This window comes from Oryctolagus cuniculus, chromosome 9 (assembly GCF_964237555.1).
Source record: "Oryctolagus cuniculus chromosome 9, mOryCun1.1, whole genome shotgun sequence".
NCBI lineage: Eukaryota > Metazoa > Chordata > Mammalia > Lagomorpha > Leporidae > Oryctolagus > Oryctolagus cuniculus.
The window spans coordinates 128,891,421-128,907,804 of NC_091440.1; the positions used below are offsets into that span (position 1 = coordinate 128,891,421).

A 16,384-nucleotide genomic window follows, 5' to 3' on the forward strand; every position below is an offset into this window, starting at 1 on the left:
TTACTGCTGTTTGTCTTAAAGGACCCTGCCACAAAGCTGACTGCACTGGACTAATCAGCTCTGGGCTCATCACCAGGAGCCTGCAGCAGCCCTGCTGTGGATAAGGCCTTACTATGATAGAAGCCACATTTCTTCCCCTGGGAGAATGGGGAGACCACCTCGCCTTGCCTCCCGCTGACTGACGCTGCCTGTGACTTTCACTTGACATTTTGCTTGAATCAACAGCAGGCAGAGCCTGCAGAGAGCCTCCCTCCATGCTTGTCAACAGTGGCTGATCAACACCACCAATTAGTGTTTATTGCCTCCAAACCAATGCTCTGTTTATGCCCTCCGGGAGTTTACGTATGTCTTACTTTATGGTTTAGCCGTGAGAGACAGAAAGGAGTACTCCAGCTTGCTAGGTCCAAGTCCTGGCCCAACACCAGTACTGCATTTATTAACTTTTCTCTTTCCTTCTAAATCCCCACATTAAATGGAAGGACCACATAAAGCAGATCAAGAAGAAATTAAGAGAAGAGTATACTGTGTGCTTCCTACGGCATTTGTAAAGTGGAAATGGAAGCTTGCTACTGAGCGAGAACAGACAGTAGTATTTATATTTAGGATTTGTTTTTCTCATAAATTTGGTGCTCAAATACTTCAGATTCAGTGGAAAAATGTGTATCGACTGCTTGCTACCTGAGTGACTCCCAACAGGTATAAACTGGCCTTGCTACCTTTCCTACCTTGTTCCTCTCACTCACGATCATCTAGGAAAAGGGACAGAGAGAGGGGACAGAGAGGGAAAGGAGTAACAGAGCCAATAATCCCTGCCTTCTCGACTCCCTGTGCTGCCTGCCCATCCCCAGAAAAGAGGAAGGGTAGGCGGGGAGGGCAGTGTTGGCTGGATTAGGTGGTGACCTCATCCCCTGCCTTTAATGCACACTAAAATAGTCTGCGCAGTTAAACCTGGCAATTATTCCATCATACTTGTATCTAGCCCGATCAATTAACGCACTGGAGGCCTAATATGGACTTTCGGGCTTCAACAGTTTGCTGCAGCTGTGTATACATAGGAGGGAATTCAAAAAGTTAGCGAAAAATGGAATCAAAAGATGAGCACATTTTGGTGTAAAAATTGTTGAAATCCACACATAGTTTTTCCATAATGCGCATTTTTCATGTACTTTCTGAGCATCCCTCAAAATTGGTTTTTGATACAGTAACGAAATTCCCACTGCAGCTGCTATTACACAGAGTAGCGCTGGGTCTGGTGTCGGGTGAGATTTCTGGCTTTCTGGGAGTCGTTTTCTGATCAAACCAGCCCCTAGGTTTAGAGAGCAGAGTTCCTTAACCACGCTCTGTAACACAAGGTCTTCATTCCTCCCACTTTATCTCAAGAGGCCCTGGAAGGGCAACAGGAAGAATAAAACTCAGAAGGTGGTGGGGAACAGTTTAAAGGCAGGTCTGAGGCTGAGTACTGGTTGCTAAACTACAAAAGAAAGCTAGAGAGCAAAGAGAAAACGGATGGAGAAAGCTTCCTGAGTTCTAAATAAGCAAATAAATGAACAGCCTCAGCCTGCCCAAGGGCAGGCACAATGACATTTTTTCTTTAAAAAGGACCACACAGGGCACTCAAAGGGAAGGCATACCTTACAACAAAAACCGGAGAGGATTAACTTGAACAAAGGAAATGGAATTTTTCCCTCAACAGGCAATATCTTTTGTAGCGTGGCATACCACATTATTTCTACATTAAGTATATGGTTACTTAGTTTTAGTGTAATTTGAATTTTTTAATGTAGGATATTGTGTGGAAATGCCATGCCTGTCAACTCTGTGGATTGCAGGAAGGTAGGAAGGAGCTCCAATATTCAACAGACATTTGGGGTTATATACATTAATATACACATTCTTTCTCTCTCTCTCTCACATACACATACACAACCAGTAATAGGAGATAAAGGATCAATACCCTTAATACACAGTTTTTATACATTTTTGAAAAGTGAAATATCAGTAGAAAAATTGGGAAAGTACTTTACACAAAGCCAAAAGACACTAGGGACAGCCTAAGTAAGAATGCACGTTCCCTAGTAACTAAGAAATGCAAATTGGAGATTTTGGCTCACTGAGAATATAACAGTTCTAAGACAACTTTGGAACAAAAGAGAAAGACCTACTTGTAAGATAATCCAGCTCTGTCACTGCAGCAGATAAAAATGAGCTCATCCCTTATTGAAACGCTGACAAGGGGTTTGTGCTGCAGCAAAATTAGTGTTAGACTAGAGCTTCCAGTAGCAATTCAGAATGACAGTCTTGGGTGGCCACACCCTACATTCACTGAGCCAGGGATTCAGGATGGATTCAGGAGTTTACATGTAGAAAATTATTCCAGCTTCTGGCATTAGGAAACCACTGGACTAGGTGACTCTGAATAGCAGATGTCTCTTACAGTGGGCAGATTCTAGATTTCTGTATTCATCAGATTCTTGTCACTGTAACAAAATAGCTAAGACAAGCTACTTATGAGGGAAGAAGGCTTATTTTGGCTACTGGGTTCGGAGGTTTAGAGTGTAAGACCTGGCAGGCCCTACTGGCTTGGCAGTGTGGATGACAACAGCAGAGTGTGTGACAATCACATGGTGAGGCAGCAGGCAGAGCAGCCAGGTCCACTCGACTCTAACAACTGACCTGCCCACAAGAGCTACCTTCCAAGGTCAGGTTCACAGTAACCTAGGGACCCCCATCAGGCCCTGACCTGCCCACAGGAGCTGCCTTCCAAGGTCAGGTTCACAGTAACCTAGGGACCCCCATCAGGCCCTGACCTGCCCACAGGAGCTGCCTTCCAAGGTCAGGTTCACAGTAACCTAGGGAACCCCATCAGGCCCTGACCTGCCCACAAGAGCTACCTTCCAAGGTCAGGTTCACAGTAACCTAGGGACCCCCATCAGGCCCTGACCTGCCCACAAGAGCTACCTTCCAAGGTCAGGTTCACAGTAACCTAGGGACCCCCATCAGGCCCTGACCTGCCCACAAGAGCTACCTTCCAAGGTCAGGTTCACAGTAACCTAGGGACCCCCATCAGGCCCTGACCTGCTCACAAGAGCTGCCTTCCAAGGTCAGGTTCACAGTAACCTAGGGACCCCCATCAGGCCCTGACCTGCTCACAAGAGCTGCCTTCCAAGGTCAGGTTCACAGTAACCTAGGGACCCCCATCAGGCCCACCTCCTAAACACCGTAATTTGATTAAGCGTCCATGCTCTCAGCATCATCAACATTAAGACTTTCAGGGTTTAAACTTTAAACATGTGCATGAATTTGGAAGCCATACCCTATTCAATCCATAACAAATCTGTATATATTTAGACTTTAGGTTTTTATTGGTTTCACTTTTAACTTCTGACCCATTTATTCATAGTGCCGAAGTTCCTATTATTACAATTTTTTGTTGCAGCTGTTCTACCTGTAATTTTTATCACCAGGCTCTCATTCTAACCAAAAAGAAATGCAACAGGATTCTGATACGCGTATAAATTTGGGTAATTAGTAATTATGATATTAATAACTCTATTCTCTAGAAATTGACTGCCAACTGTGATGTTTGCAAAAGAGTAGCTAACTAATAAAAGCATCTTGTAGATATTAAAACTCATGTTTTATTAATCTCACCTTCTAAGACAGGAAATCTATCTATTTACCTAAATCTACATTAACACTTAGCAAAACTTGCACATTTTATGAGTGACTCCTTGTCTTCCTGGAAGAATAAGGCAAAGGAAGAAGGAATGGTAATAGTGGAGAGGACAAGAGAGAAGTGCTTCTTTTTAACCTTGTTTTTCAAAATGACCACTGAACAAGAGGAGGATTTTTTTTTTTTGATGATTTATTTATTTATTTGAAAATCAGAGTTACAGAGAAGGAGAAGCAGAAAGAGGGAGGGAGAAAGAGAAAGAGAAAGAGAGAGAGAGAGAGAGAAAGAGAAAGAGAGATCTTCTATTTGCTGGGTCATTCCCCAAATGGCTACAATGGTCAGGGCTGGGCCAAGCCAAAGCCAGAAGCAGGAGATTCACCCGGGTTTCCAACACGGGTGCAGAGGCCCAAGGACTTGGGCCGTCTTCCACTGCTTTCCCAGGCCACAGCAGAGAGCTGGATGGGAAGTATAGCAGCCAGGACTCCAACCAGAGCCCGTATGGATGTTGGTGCTGTAGCTGGTAGCTTTGCCTGCTCTGCCACAGCACCAGCCCCATAGCGATGATGATTACTATTTTTACAATTTCCCTGGCATAGATCTATACCTCCTTTCACCCAAATTTTTAAAGTCTCACCTGGAATATCAAGTTCTTTAAAAGGCTATTTATTCCAAGTTACATAAAAAGTATATTTTGAATGCAGAATAAAACACTGAATTATTTAAAGAAAGTACAGACTTTTTTATACTGACACATTTTTTGACATTTTACTTAAATGCAGAAAGCCAATTAGATACCTCCATAAAATGTGCAGAGGTCAATCTGTATTTTTAGCAGCTTCATTGACTGTCATCCCGACTCTTCCTTATGTAACGTGCATGGGATGGACAAGAACCCCTGTTCCTTCTCATCGTGCTCCCTCTGCTTTCGACCAAGGCACAGCCTGCTCACTCCAGCAAATGCTCCTCGATAACCCTGAAGATGGACTACAATGTGCTATTCTCATTTCAATTAAAACAACACTGCCACACACAAGTCCTTTCACCGAAAGAGGGAAGATTCCCTTTTAGGGTGGTACTGAGAACGCCAGAAGAGCAGTGAACTTGTGTTCTTCCTGAGGAAATAAAGTTCTGACGTTGAACTTCTTATTCATACACAGAAACACACGGTTCCTGCTTTATATTTCCCTCCTGAAATTCAGAGTTTTATTCTGAAAGCACACCTGACTCTCTTCCTTGTTTGTAACCTAGAAATACCACAGGGACCAGATTTACATTGAGCCAGACAGGAAGAGTTGTTGAGAAACTCACATGAGCAATGCAGTTAGCACTGCGTTAAATACACAAGCACGACACAGGTGGCGACCTAGTGAGTAATCAAGGATGCAAGGGAGTTCAGGGAGGCCCCTCCCTGCAGAACTCTGTTCAGGGGGGAGGGGGCCGAGAGCAAAGTATGAAAGCGTGGCATCTGAAATGCTGCAGAGAGGGGAATTCCATAGGTGTGTACTGAACACTAAGGGGTTCACCAGGTGGTCCAGTCCAACACCATAGCAGAGAGCAAGACAGTGGGACAAGAAAACGGACGTGCCTGCAGATCCTGAGCTGGAAGGACTGAGAGCAGACACTGCTACCAAGGGCCCCTGGGCTTCATCATCTATCTTTGTGTGGGATGTTACGGGGCAGGGGCTTCATCTTACAGGTAACAGGCACAGAGGCACAGAGGGTCATTTTAGAAAGAACTCACTCGACAGAGTGGAGGATTGTCTGGCAATGTGTGCTGCTGAATCCCAGGGGCCAGGTGAGAAATAAAGATGGCTTGGACCAACGCAGAGGCCAAGAACAGGCAGAGGAAGAGTCACAGAGGAGCCAGGTAGAGCTCTCTGATCTGAGACTCACACACAGTTCCTCCCCAAAACGAAATAGAAAAGGGGTGACTGTGTGTCCCAAAAGGAACAGATGGGATGGGGTAGCAAGACGCCCAGATAAAAGCGGGTTAAACCGAGCTTTGCTCTTCACTAGCACGGTAACGCTGGACAACGTCCTTAACCCCTGGGCCTCCTAGTGACGATATGCAAGTCACCAACGATGCTCCCACCCCTTATGCAGCTGTCAGGTGAGATGCAAAATAGAAAGTCCCAGCTTCACGCATAACAGGGGCTCAGTAAAAAGCCACAGAAACAGAACAATAAGGAAAGATTCAGAACATGCAGAGAAAGCACTTATGTCGCACTCCTGTGAGCAGAGCCAAAGCGAGTTACTTAGAAGGGTGTACATCAATCACTCAAGTATCAGTTCAGTTCAATTAACAGGTAATGAACACTCTCCAGTCAGGATGTTTGGCTTGTACCAGAAATTCTCAGTACTGCACAGCCAATTCCATGTATCGGCTCTCCAGATCATTAATGATGCCTGGATGGTTTCTATGGCATCAACATCACAGTGTTCTTTTCCTATTGCCCGAGCAAGAGGAAAGGCAGTGTGAGTCAGTGGACTATTCCCTTGAAACACACACACACACACACACACCTGCCCTCCCAAACTTTCCAACCACCACGCCCCTAACTCCAATCACTCTATCTTCCAAGTTCCCTCTGTGCGACCGGCAGCTTCTTCCAGCCTCTATCTTGGCACTGCTGTTCACTTGCCAGGAACACCTCTTGTTCTTCCTAACATCAGTCCAAAGCCCAGCTCTCCTTCAAGGTCCACAGTGAAATATACTTCCTTCATGAATAAACAGGCAGGCAAATGAGAGGGCTCTCTTTTTTCCACTTTTGAAAAGGAGGGAGGGAGGGAAGAAGAGAGAGGAAAAAAAAGAGAGAGAGAGAGAGAAAGAAACAGATAAACAGAGCTCTTATCTGCTACCCCAAATGCCAGCAACGGCTCTTACCCAGGGCCAAACCTAGGAGCTGGGAACTCAATCCAGGTGACTCACACGGATGGCAAGACCCAATTACCTGAGTCATCACTGCTGCCTCCCACAGTGCACACCAGAAGGAAGCTGCAGTCAGAAGGGGAGCCAGGTACGAAACACAGGTACTCTGATATGGGACAAAGGTGTCCTAACAGGCAGTCAAATGCCCACCTCCATTACTACGTTGCAAATGTTAGGTTCCAGAGCCATCACTGTGGCACAGGAGGTAAAGCTACCGCCTATGGCGCCAGCCTCCCACACGGGTGCCAGTGTGAGCCCCAGCTACCTTACTTCAATCCAGCTCTCTGCTAAGGCCTGGAAAAGCTGTGGGAGGATGCCCAAGTCCTTGGGTCCCTGCACCCAGTGGGAGACCTGGAAGAAGCTTCAGGCTCCTGGCTTTAAATCTGCTATCTTTCCTGCTTTAGGACATGGAAAAACAAAATCTGTAACCTTAACATACTATGATTCTCTATGCCTGACACCTGCAAGCTTCTGCAGGCACTGTAAGATGAGTCACCAATATGGAAGGGAACCTCTCATGGGACAGGCACGAGTACAACCTTCCATGTCACGGGAAGAGATGTGATATGCGAAGACGATATAATTAAAACAATGTGTGGGAAAGGATGAAAACTGTTACAGAACGAAGTAAGGAAGGCAGAACACGGAACATATTCAATTCAATTTAAAATGACATGTAGGGAGCACTTCCTTTTAAAGTAAGTATTTACCAGGACACTGTCAACGATTAACACCACTTTTAAACAAAATTTTACATACTAAAAAGTATTCATGTCTTTTAGGAAAAAAGTTGAGAATGACGATCCAGTAGGTGCCCTGAACCCCGAGTTGTTTTGTAGTAATTAAGTTTAGGAATGTGTCTGCCCCCCCAGACACTGACGATGCTTACTGAAGTTTCTGCAAGCCAACACGCATGACGGCTGTGCTCAGCAACACCACTCTTGAGGTGTACAGCGAGTGTGGGCCGAGGGCTGAGGGCCACAGGAGGCTCCACACCTGCACCGGGAAACTATCTGACTCTCCATTTCACTTTCTTCGCATGGATACAGCAGCTTGATTGTTTGGTAAACAACAAAAATAAATGGGTGAGATTCTTGCTGGTTTTCTTCAGAATGTTTTGAACACTTGAAACCTCAGACATGCCGTCAAACTGCAAAGCTGGCTGTTGGTGAATTTATGCAGACTTTTCATGCAGTCAACATTGTCAACAAGTCATTCTAAAGACATTTAGTAAAAGGCACAGAGTTTCTAATTAAAAAATATTAAGCAAAAGCTTCACAATCTTGTCTCTGTCATCAGAAAACCATTCAAATGTGGCTGGCATCTGGACTCGAAGCCAGTCGGTAACAATGTTCCTTTGGATAACAATGAGCCCATCAATCACTTGTTCCAGGAAACGTTAAGAAAAACAGATGACTTAACACACCTGGTTGGGCTGTACTGTGTTAAGCCCTTTAATGCTCAGGAAGCACTACCTGTTATTTGCTTTTTTGTCTCCAGGTCTCGAGTCTGCTTCAGCACCTGGAGCAGCCGAGGTACCCCATTTAGTTCTGCAACCTCCAACTTGTTGTCATTGTCTTCAAACACCAGATTTCTCAGGGCCCCACACACGGCTCGCTGCACATCTTCATTCTGAACTTTGAGAAGCTGCAGGAGCTTGGGGATGCCACGCAGCTGGTTGACCTGGGGAAGAAGTGGATGCAGACTTCAGACATCTATTCATCCGGATGTGCATCAAGACATTCAGCGCCGCACACTACGAACACATGAGCTCACTGACACTGACTTCAACACTTACCACTCAACACCTCTGTCTGTCACACAACCTGAGTCTCACACTGTATGACATGCAAAGCCTTGGCTCTAAGGTAGTAACGATCACCAGGATAACTGAAGGGGAAGGTTAACTGATAAATGGTGGGCAAGTGTTAACTTTGCAGTCAATATGGAACGAATATAAATCACCTTCACCAATACTAGAAACAAAAATTTATTTACCCTGGCAACCTTCCTGGCAATGCAAACTAATCCCAAATGCAAGCTATTTTTATGGTCAATTGCTTTCAGTATTTAAAAAGACTCATATAAATTATGCAAGCATTTTAGGTAAACATGAATGTATTTCAAAATAGTTTATAGAAAAATTTCTCTACTAAAAAATAAAACCAGAAGATAGTATTTTGTATATTTTATCATAAAGAAATATATCCTGATTGGATATTACGCAATTTATACATGTATTAAAATACTACATACTACTCCATAAATATGTACAATCTTTACGACTGTTAAAATTCCTAGTAGTGAAATTTTAAAAAGCAAAAGTGGAATTAGAAGATTTTGGTGCAAAAAATGATAGGTTTTACATAATGTGCATTTCTATAAAGTTTTTGAAGATCTCTTGTAAGTATGGTTTTCAAAAATTTTTTGCACCTAAGTCAATGTCTTTTAATTCCATTTTCCATGAATTGTCTGAGCCACCCTCACAGAACATTATAATTTTTTTGATGTGCTATGTATAAAATATTCCTTCTGCCAAATATCCAAGTACCAGAACTAGAAATGGAAAAGAAAATTAGATAATTAGATGGCTCTTGGATTCAGAGATCTATGCCTATTTTGGAGCTGGAGTTGGGGTGTACCGGGTAAAGTCACTGCGTGTAACACCAACATTCTGAAGGGGAGCCAGTTTGTGTCCTGGCTCTTCTGCTTACTATACAACTGCATGCTAACGGCCTGGGCAGAGCAGTGGGGGATGGCCCAGCTGCTTGGGCCGCTGCCACCCATGTGGGAGACCTGGATGGAGCTCCTGGCTCCTGGCTTCAACCTGGAGCATTTCTGGCCACTGGCAGCCATCTGGGGAATGAACCAGCAGTTGGAAGATCTCTCTCTCTCTCTCTCTCTCTCTCTCTGCCTCTCTTCTCTCTGTTTAACTCTGCCTTTCAAATAAATAAAGAAACTCCTAAAAAAAAGAAGGAAAGAAAGAGTTACAGAGAGAAAGAGAGACAGAGAGAGAGAAGTCTTCCACACACTGGTCACTTCCCACTCAGCCGCAACAGTGGAGCTGTGCCGATCTGAAGCCAGGAGCCAGGATCTTCTTCCTGGTCTCCTACGCAGGTGCAGGGGCCCAAGGACTTGGCCCATTCTCCACTGCTTCCCCAGGCCATAGCAGAGAGCTGGATCAGAGGAGGAGCAGCCGGGACTAGAACCGGCGCCCAAATGGGATGCCGGGACAGCAAGTGACGGCTTTACCCGCTACTCCACAGCACAGGCCCCTTGACTCTTTTTTTTTTTTTTTTTTTTTTTGACAGGCAAAGTGGACAGTGAGAGAGAGACAGAGAGAAAGGTCTTGCTTTGCCATTGGTTCACCCTCCAATGGCTGCCGCGGCCGGCCGCGCTGCGGCAGGCGCACTGCGCTGATCCGATGGCAGGAGCCAGGTGCTTCTCCTGGTCTCCCATGGGGTGCAGGGCCCAAGCACCTGGGCCATCCTCCACTGCACTCCCGGGCCACAGCAGAGAGCTGGCCTGGAAGAGGGGCAACCGGGACAGAATCTGGTGCCCAGACCGGGACTAGAACCCTGTGTGCCGGCGCCGCAAGGCTGAGGATTAGCCTAGTGAGCCACGGCGCCGGCCTTCCCCTTGACTTTCAAATAAAGGAACCTATGAATGTTGAAAACGAGGACGAACAACGCGCATCTGAGCAAGGTGATTTGTAAGCAATCAAGAGTTACACACAGGGCTGCGACCCTTCTTTCTCAGAGGCTTCTACTTGCAACCCGTTTTCAAATGTTTAAGTTTTTGGTAAGAGATTTTAAGCAAGATTTCAGTCATTTTCATCACCTTAATGCAGAAATGTCTAGGAAATTGGTTTTCTTGAGTGGCTATGAGTTTCCTTTGAATTCACTGCTAAGAAAACATGCAGTAGCTGCTGGCAGTCAGCGTTCACGGGAGAGCTGTGCACACAGCTCAGGGGCTTATTTGCATATTTTCCTTGTGTCAGACTCTGGCCTCTCTTTCACAGAGAAGTGGCAGAGAGGGCAGAGTCTTCCAATTTTACATATTCCCTTGTTCAAACTGAGAAGACCAGCAGTCGGATACCAAAGTCAGGAGTCAGGACAGGGGCTGGCTTTGTGGTGCAGCACACTAAGCGTGGTCTCTCGATTTGAGCGCTGGTTAGTCAATGACAGGTAAGATCCCCTGGGGGACAACCTAAGACAGGCACAGCTGTGTATGGAGACCACATGGAAAAGGGTCAACAATGGTATGGCCAAGAATCATGCCTCCTATTGCTCAAAAATAAACGAAAAGGGGGAAATGTGGTGCAATGAGGTGAAAAGGTCATATCAAGATGGCCGCTGAGATGAAAAGTTCATGCCAAAATGGCCACTGAGGTGAAAAGGTCACGCCAAGACGGCCACTGACAACAGAAACTGCCTGACAACAGGCCGTGACTGGATGGCTTTGGAAACCACATGACAACAGAGCCTGACTGACGGCAGGCTGTGATTGGATGGTTTCAGAAACTGCCTGGCAACAAGAGTCTGACTGGCAACAGGCTGTGATTGGATGGCTTTGGAAACTGCCTGGCAACAGGCTGTGATTGGTTGGGGCATAGACCGCCCCTTGACCAGATTGGCTGGTCTTGGCTATATAAGCTGTTGCACTAACTGAAATAAACGAGTCTGCGGGCTGCTTGCCTCAGGCCTGCTCTCACCCGACTCCCGGGGTCTGTGTGGTGACTCTGCGCCTCTTGCCCCCACCATGCTCCTCCTCTCAGAAACAATCCACTGCAACATTGTTGAGAAATCAACTGCAACAACTAAGCAGCTGCCTGTGACACTGGCATCCCATGTGAGTGTCAATTTAAGTCCTATCTGCTCCACTTCCAATCCAGCTCCCTGCTAATGTGCTTGGGAAAACAGCAGGAGATGGCCTGAATGCTTGGGCCCCCGCGCCCATGTGGGAGGCCCAGATGGAGTTCTTGTCTCCTGGCTTTGGACTGGCCCACTCCCAGCAGTTGCAGTCATTTGAGGAATGAATCAGCAGATGGAAGGTATCTTTCTTTGTTTCTCCCTCTCTCTTTGTAACTCTTTCAAATAAATAAATAAATTTTTAAAAATTATATTAAAAAGTCTGGACTGTAAAATAATCTAAACAGCATAGTAACCATAAAAGTCAAAATAATAAAGCAAAAATAATATATTTGCCTCCTTCCATTCCCATAATTTACTGCTGATAGCATTAAGAGTTTTATACACGTTTTACTTTTCTTTTTTTAGACATTTATTTTATTTATTTGAAAGGCAGAGTTACAGAGATAGAGGGAGAGAGACAGACAGATGGAGAGAGAGAAAGAGAGAGAGGTAAAGAGATCTTCCATCCACTGATTTACTTGCAACAGCCAAGTCAGAAGCCAGGAGCTTCTTCCAGGTCTCCTATGTGGGGGCGGGGGCCCAAGGACATGGGCCATCCTCCAAGGCTTGCTCAGGCACATTAGCAAGGAGCTGGATGGGAACGGAGCAGCTGGAACTAAAACTGGCATCCACATGATATGCTGGCAATGGCTTTACCTGCTCCGCCACAACCCTTACACACATTTTAAACCCTTATACACATTTTAAAATTAATGGTGCACAAGAACCTTGAGAGCAAAGTTCTCTTTTGACAGCCTTGCATCTTTGCTGGCAGGAAGGAGCCCTTCAGAGGGATCTCTGCAGAACAGGACAGAGATGGGAGACTGGCCACAGCCATTTCCTGGGCTACGCCTACAGTTATTCTAACACATGTGTATGACAATGCTAAGGATAAAGATTTCTCACTATCATTTAAATCTGGCCCAAAACATCATCCATTTGATAATTTCATCTATTCCTGTTATTATATTTCCTTCAAAGCAAAAAAATAAATAAAAGCACAACTTGCTTTAAAACAACCTCTAATTCCTGTTTCTGTGATGTTCTTCATTTCTCTCTCATAGCTAGGTTTTAAAGTGGTTAAATTCATACTTTATGAAATACATGAATGAATGCCAGCTAGCCCAAATCTTCACAGCAACAGTCAACACATCAGGTGCAAAAGAAAATCCTGTTTGTCCCGAAGCGCTGTAGCAGCTTTAGAAATATTTTATTAACTTAATCTATAATTTACAAGTTGCCTTCTTCAAAATACCTGAAATGGCTTACGGGCCATACTGCACTTCACGCTGCTGTGACAGGATTAGTGAGAAGTGGCCACTCTGACGGGCTCCCTCTCCCTGTCACCTTTATCCCTGTGGCTTTCAGCACCTGCTGCAGCCTGGAAAGAGGGACCTGCAGACACGCCGGCGCGCAGATAAAAGCTGAAATCCGGCTAAAGCTCTGTTTTCTATAGAATTTGATTCTCTAGCGTCTGGCACTTATCCCAAGTTTTGAAATAGGTTTTGGTTACTTTTTTCCATTTTATCAACCCAATGAATATAAATCATATTAAATCGAAGAAAATGAGGCCATGTTCTTTCTTGCATTTAAAAAAAGTATTTATTTATTTATTTGAGAGATAGAATTAAAGAGAGAGGAGAGATGGAAACAGAGATGGTTGACTGGTTCATTCTCCAAATGGCTGCCAGCAGCCAGGTCTGGTCCAGGCCAAACCCAGGGCCAGGAACTCCCTCTCAGTCTCCCACAAGGATACTGGGATCCCAGAACCTGGGTCATCTTCTGCTACTTCCCCAGGCACATCAGCAGGGAGCTAGGTCAGAAGTGGAGTAGTGGGGACTCAAACAGGCTCTGCTACAGGATGCTGGCACTGCCGGCGGCAGCTTCACCCGCTACACGGCAACACTGGCCCCTTCCTTGCACGGCCCGAGAGGATGGCAGGTGAAGACTGCTACATACGTTAGGGCCAATGTGCTGCTCTTGTCCCTTGAAATTCAGGGGAGCAACTAGGACTACAAATGTTTGCTGGCTTTCCCAGTCATCATGAATACTCAGGAGACTTTTTCTCCCTTTGGAGAAAGGAAGAGAGAGAAGTAGACAGAAATCAATGTTTCAGAACTTCAAGGCAAAGCTTTCATTTGGGAGGCTTCCTAACTAAATGACAGGGTAGAATCACCCGTTAGAATTTTAACTTTTTCTTTAGTTTTATTCTGATTCCCTCCTGTCAACTATCAAATGAACGCTGACAGGCTACACGCTGGCCACTAAGCACAAGAACAGCTCTGCTAAGGCGAAGGCTCCTCACACACGGCGCCTCCACGCCCGCTTCCTTCCCCTGTCTGGAATATTCTGCCCACTGCACCTGTCTTGTGCCCTCTCCACCACTATTCATCCCGCAACATCCACTCAGGTGTCACCTCCTCCGTGGAAAGTCACTCTCCTTCTCTCCTCCCCTTCCACTAGAATTAACCACTCCCTACAACTGGAATAACCTTTCAGGAAGGCAGCTGGCAGGATGTGTCAACACTTTTACAACAGTCATTTCAGGGAACCTTCATTAGGAAATAATTTGAAATGCAGACACAGACTAACATACAAAAATAGTAACTATGCTATTTATAATAGCGAAAACTAGGAAACCACAAATATCCAGCAATGGGGAAAGACAGGGTGATGATTAGTGATCCGATACCATACGCCGTAGTTTCCATTGGAGAGGCAGTGTTTGAACTGAAAGACATTTCATTAGTCATGTAGCTGCCCCATCAATCACAGGGGAACTGGTGTGAAAGGTCAGCAACCACGTGCCAGGCACACAGCAGTTTCATAGCACATGGGAGCCACTAGCATACAATTAACTGTCCACATTAAATTGCTGCAAAAGGTTGGTATGTCTCTGCACTTCCACTTACATGTAGGCATAAAGAGAATGAGATTAGGGGATCCGGGAGAGGCGGAAAGCCATGAGTCATGAGTGAGAGCTGCTATTTTGCATATTTTAAAATAAGAAGCAAACATTGATGCATGCTTGCTAAAATCAAAACAAAAAGCAACCTCCACAGAGGACACCAAACGCAGAAGCCTCTGCACAGCAAAGGAAACAATCAACGGAGCGAAGAGACAGCACAGGTAGGAGAAAACATCTGCGAGCCGTTCATCTGACAAAGAATCAGATCTAGAACGTATAGGAACTGAAAATAACCTGACAACAAAATAATTTAATTTAAAAATGGACAAATAAAATAGGTATTGCTCCAAAGAAGAACTATGATGGCCAACAAATACATGAAAAGTGTTCACTATTTCTAGCCATCAGGAAAATGCAAATCAAAATCACAATGAGATAATACCTCATTCCGGTCAGAAAGGCTATTACTAAAAAGGAAAAAAAATAACAAATTCTGATGAGAATGTGGAGAAATGGAACCCTTACACACAAATGGCACAGCTGTGATGGATCATTGTATGGGTTTCTCAAAGAACCCATATGGCCCAGCTCTGCCCCTTCCAAGCACACGTCCAGAGAAACTCAGCTATCAGAGTGACCCTGCACTTAGATGTACTGCAGCACTATCACAAGAGCCAAGGCACAGAAACAACGGAGGCGCCCACTGGTAGAAGAATGGATAATGAGATCTCGGTACATATACGCGACAAAACATTACTCAGTTATAGAGAAGAATAAAATCCTGTTTGAAGCAAAATGATGGAAGCGAAGGGCATCATGTTACATGAAGTAAGCCAGGCACCACATGTTCTCTCGGAAGCCGAAAGAAGTTGATCTGAATGCAGAACAGTGATTACTGGAGTCCCTGAAGGGTGGGGGAGGGAAGAAAGAGGAAGGCCAGAAAACCAGTACCCAAAGTTCCAGCGTTCCATAGCTCAGCAGGGTAATTCACAAGAACCAAGAGCTCGAAGAGAGGCGACGAAGACTTCAAACATAAAGAAATGATAGGGAGACAGGCGCACTAAATACTGTGTCTTAAAATATAACTCTGTACCCCATGAACTATTACATGTTAATTTAAAAATACGCATCCAATCCTCATGGAATGTACAAAATCAGTCAAAAAGAAACCCCAAAAACAAAGCTACATATTCAATTTGATTGTAGCGATGTAAGTATATAATTTTAAAAAAGTATAGAATGAAATCAAAATGACAACAATGGTGAGACTGTTTACACATTTTTTCCTCTTCTGTTTCTTAAAATCTCGAGTTTTTTTTTTTTTTTAATAATGAAGTTGAGTTTAGTTTTATGATAATGCTTTACAAGACTTTTATGGCAATCAATACTTTAGTAAAGAGATGTGAAACAGGTAAAGAAATAAGACCGTGTGAAGAAGGGTCTTGCAGATTAAATTAACAGATTTGGTTTGTGTCCGACGGCCAAGGGAGACAGTTACTAGAAAGGTCTCCGTGGCTGCTGTGAGGAAACTGAATTAGGAGTGGATAGGATGAAGTCAGGGAAATTAATTAGGAGGCAGCTGGATTCACAGATGGTGGTGACAGGGACCAGGACAGCAGCACTGAGGAGCAAGGGAAAGACGTGGGTGAATTTAATGCACTTTTAGGAGTAGCATCAGTAGGATTTAAAGACTGAGTGAACATGAGAGGTAAGGCGAAACAACGTTCTAAGACCACTGAGGTCGTGGTGTCACACTCCCTGGGTGAACCAGCATTTGCTGACATGCACGGAGTGACTATAACGGCTAGAAGGTGTACCATCACCCAGCTGCACTGTCATAGCAACTCTCGCTACCAGCGCTATTATTCCCACTGTACGGGCAAGAAAGCTGAGGTTCAGCCAGAGAAAGTATCATGCCCAAGGTCATCTGTCTGATCATGGTGCTGGGACTTCAAACTCAG

The 16,384-nt window shown here is 44.9% G+C and overlaps 1 protein-coding gene across 2 annotated transcripts in view; it reads right to left on the reverse strand.

Annotated features, from left to right (window-relative positions):
* PKP2 (plakophilin 2) overlaps positions 1–16,384 on the reverse strand; it is a 107,014-nt gene that overhangs the window by 52,174 nt on the left and 38,456 nt on the right. For both annotated transcript variants that reach the window (XM_051850923.2, XM_051850924.2), the window contains exon 5: positions 8,078–8,285. In XM_051850923.2, the coding sequence (XP_051706883.1) occupies positions 8,078–8,285 (208 nt within the window). The remainder of the gene's footprint in view (positions 1–8,077; positions 8,286–16,384) is intronic.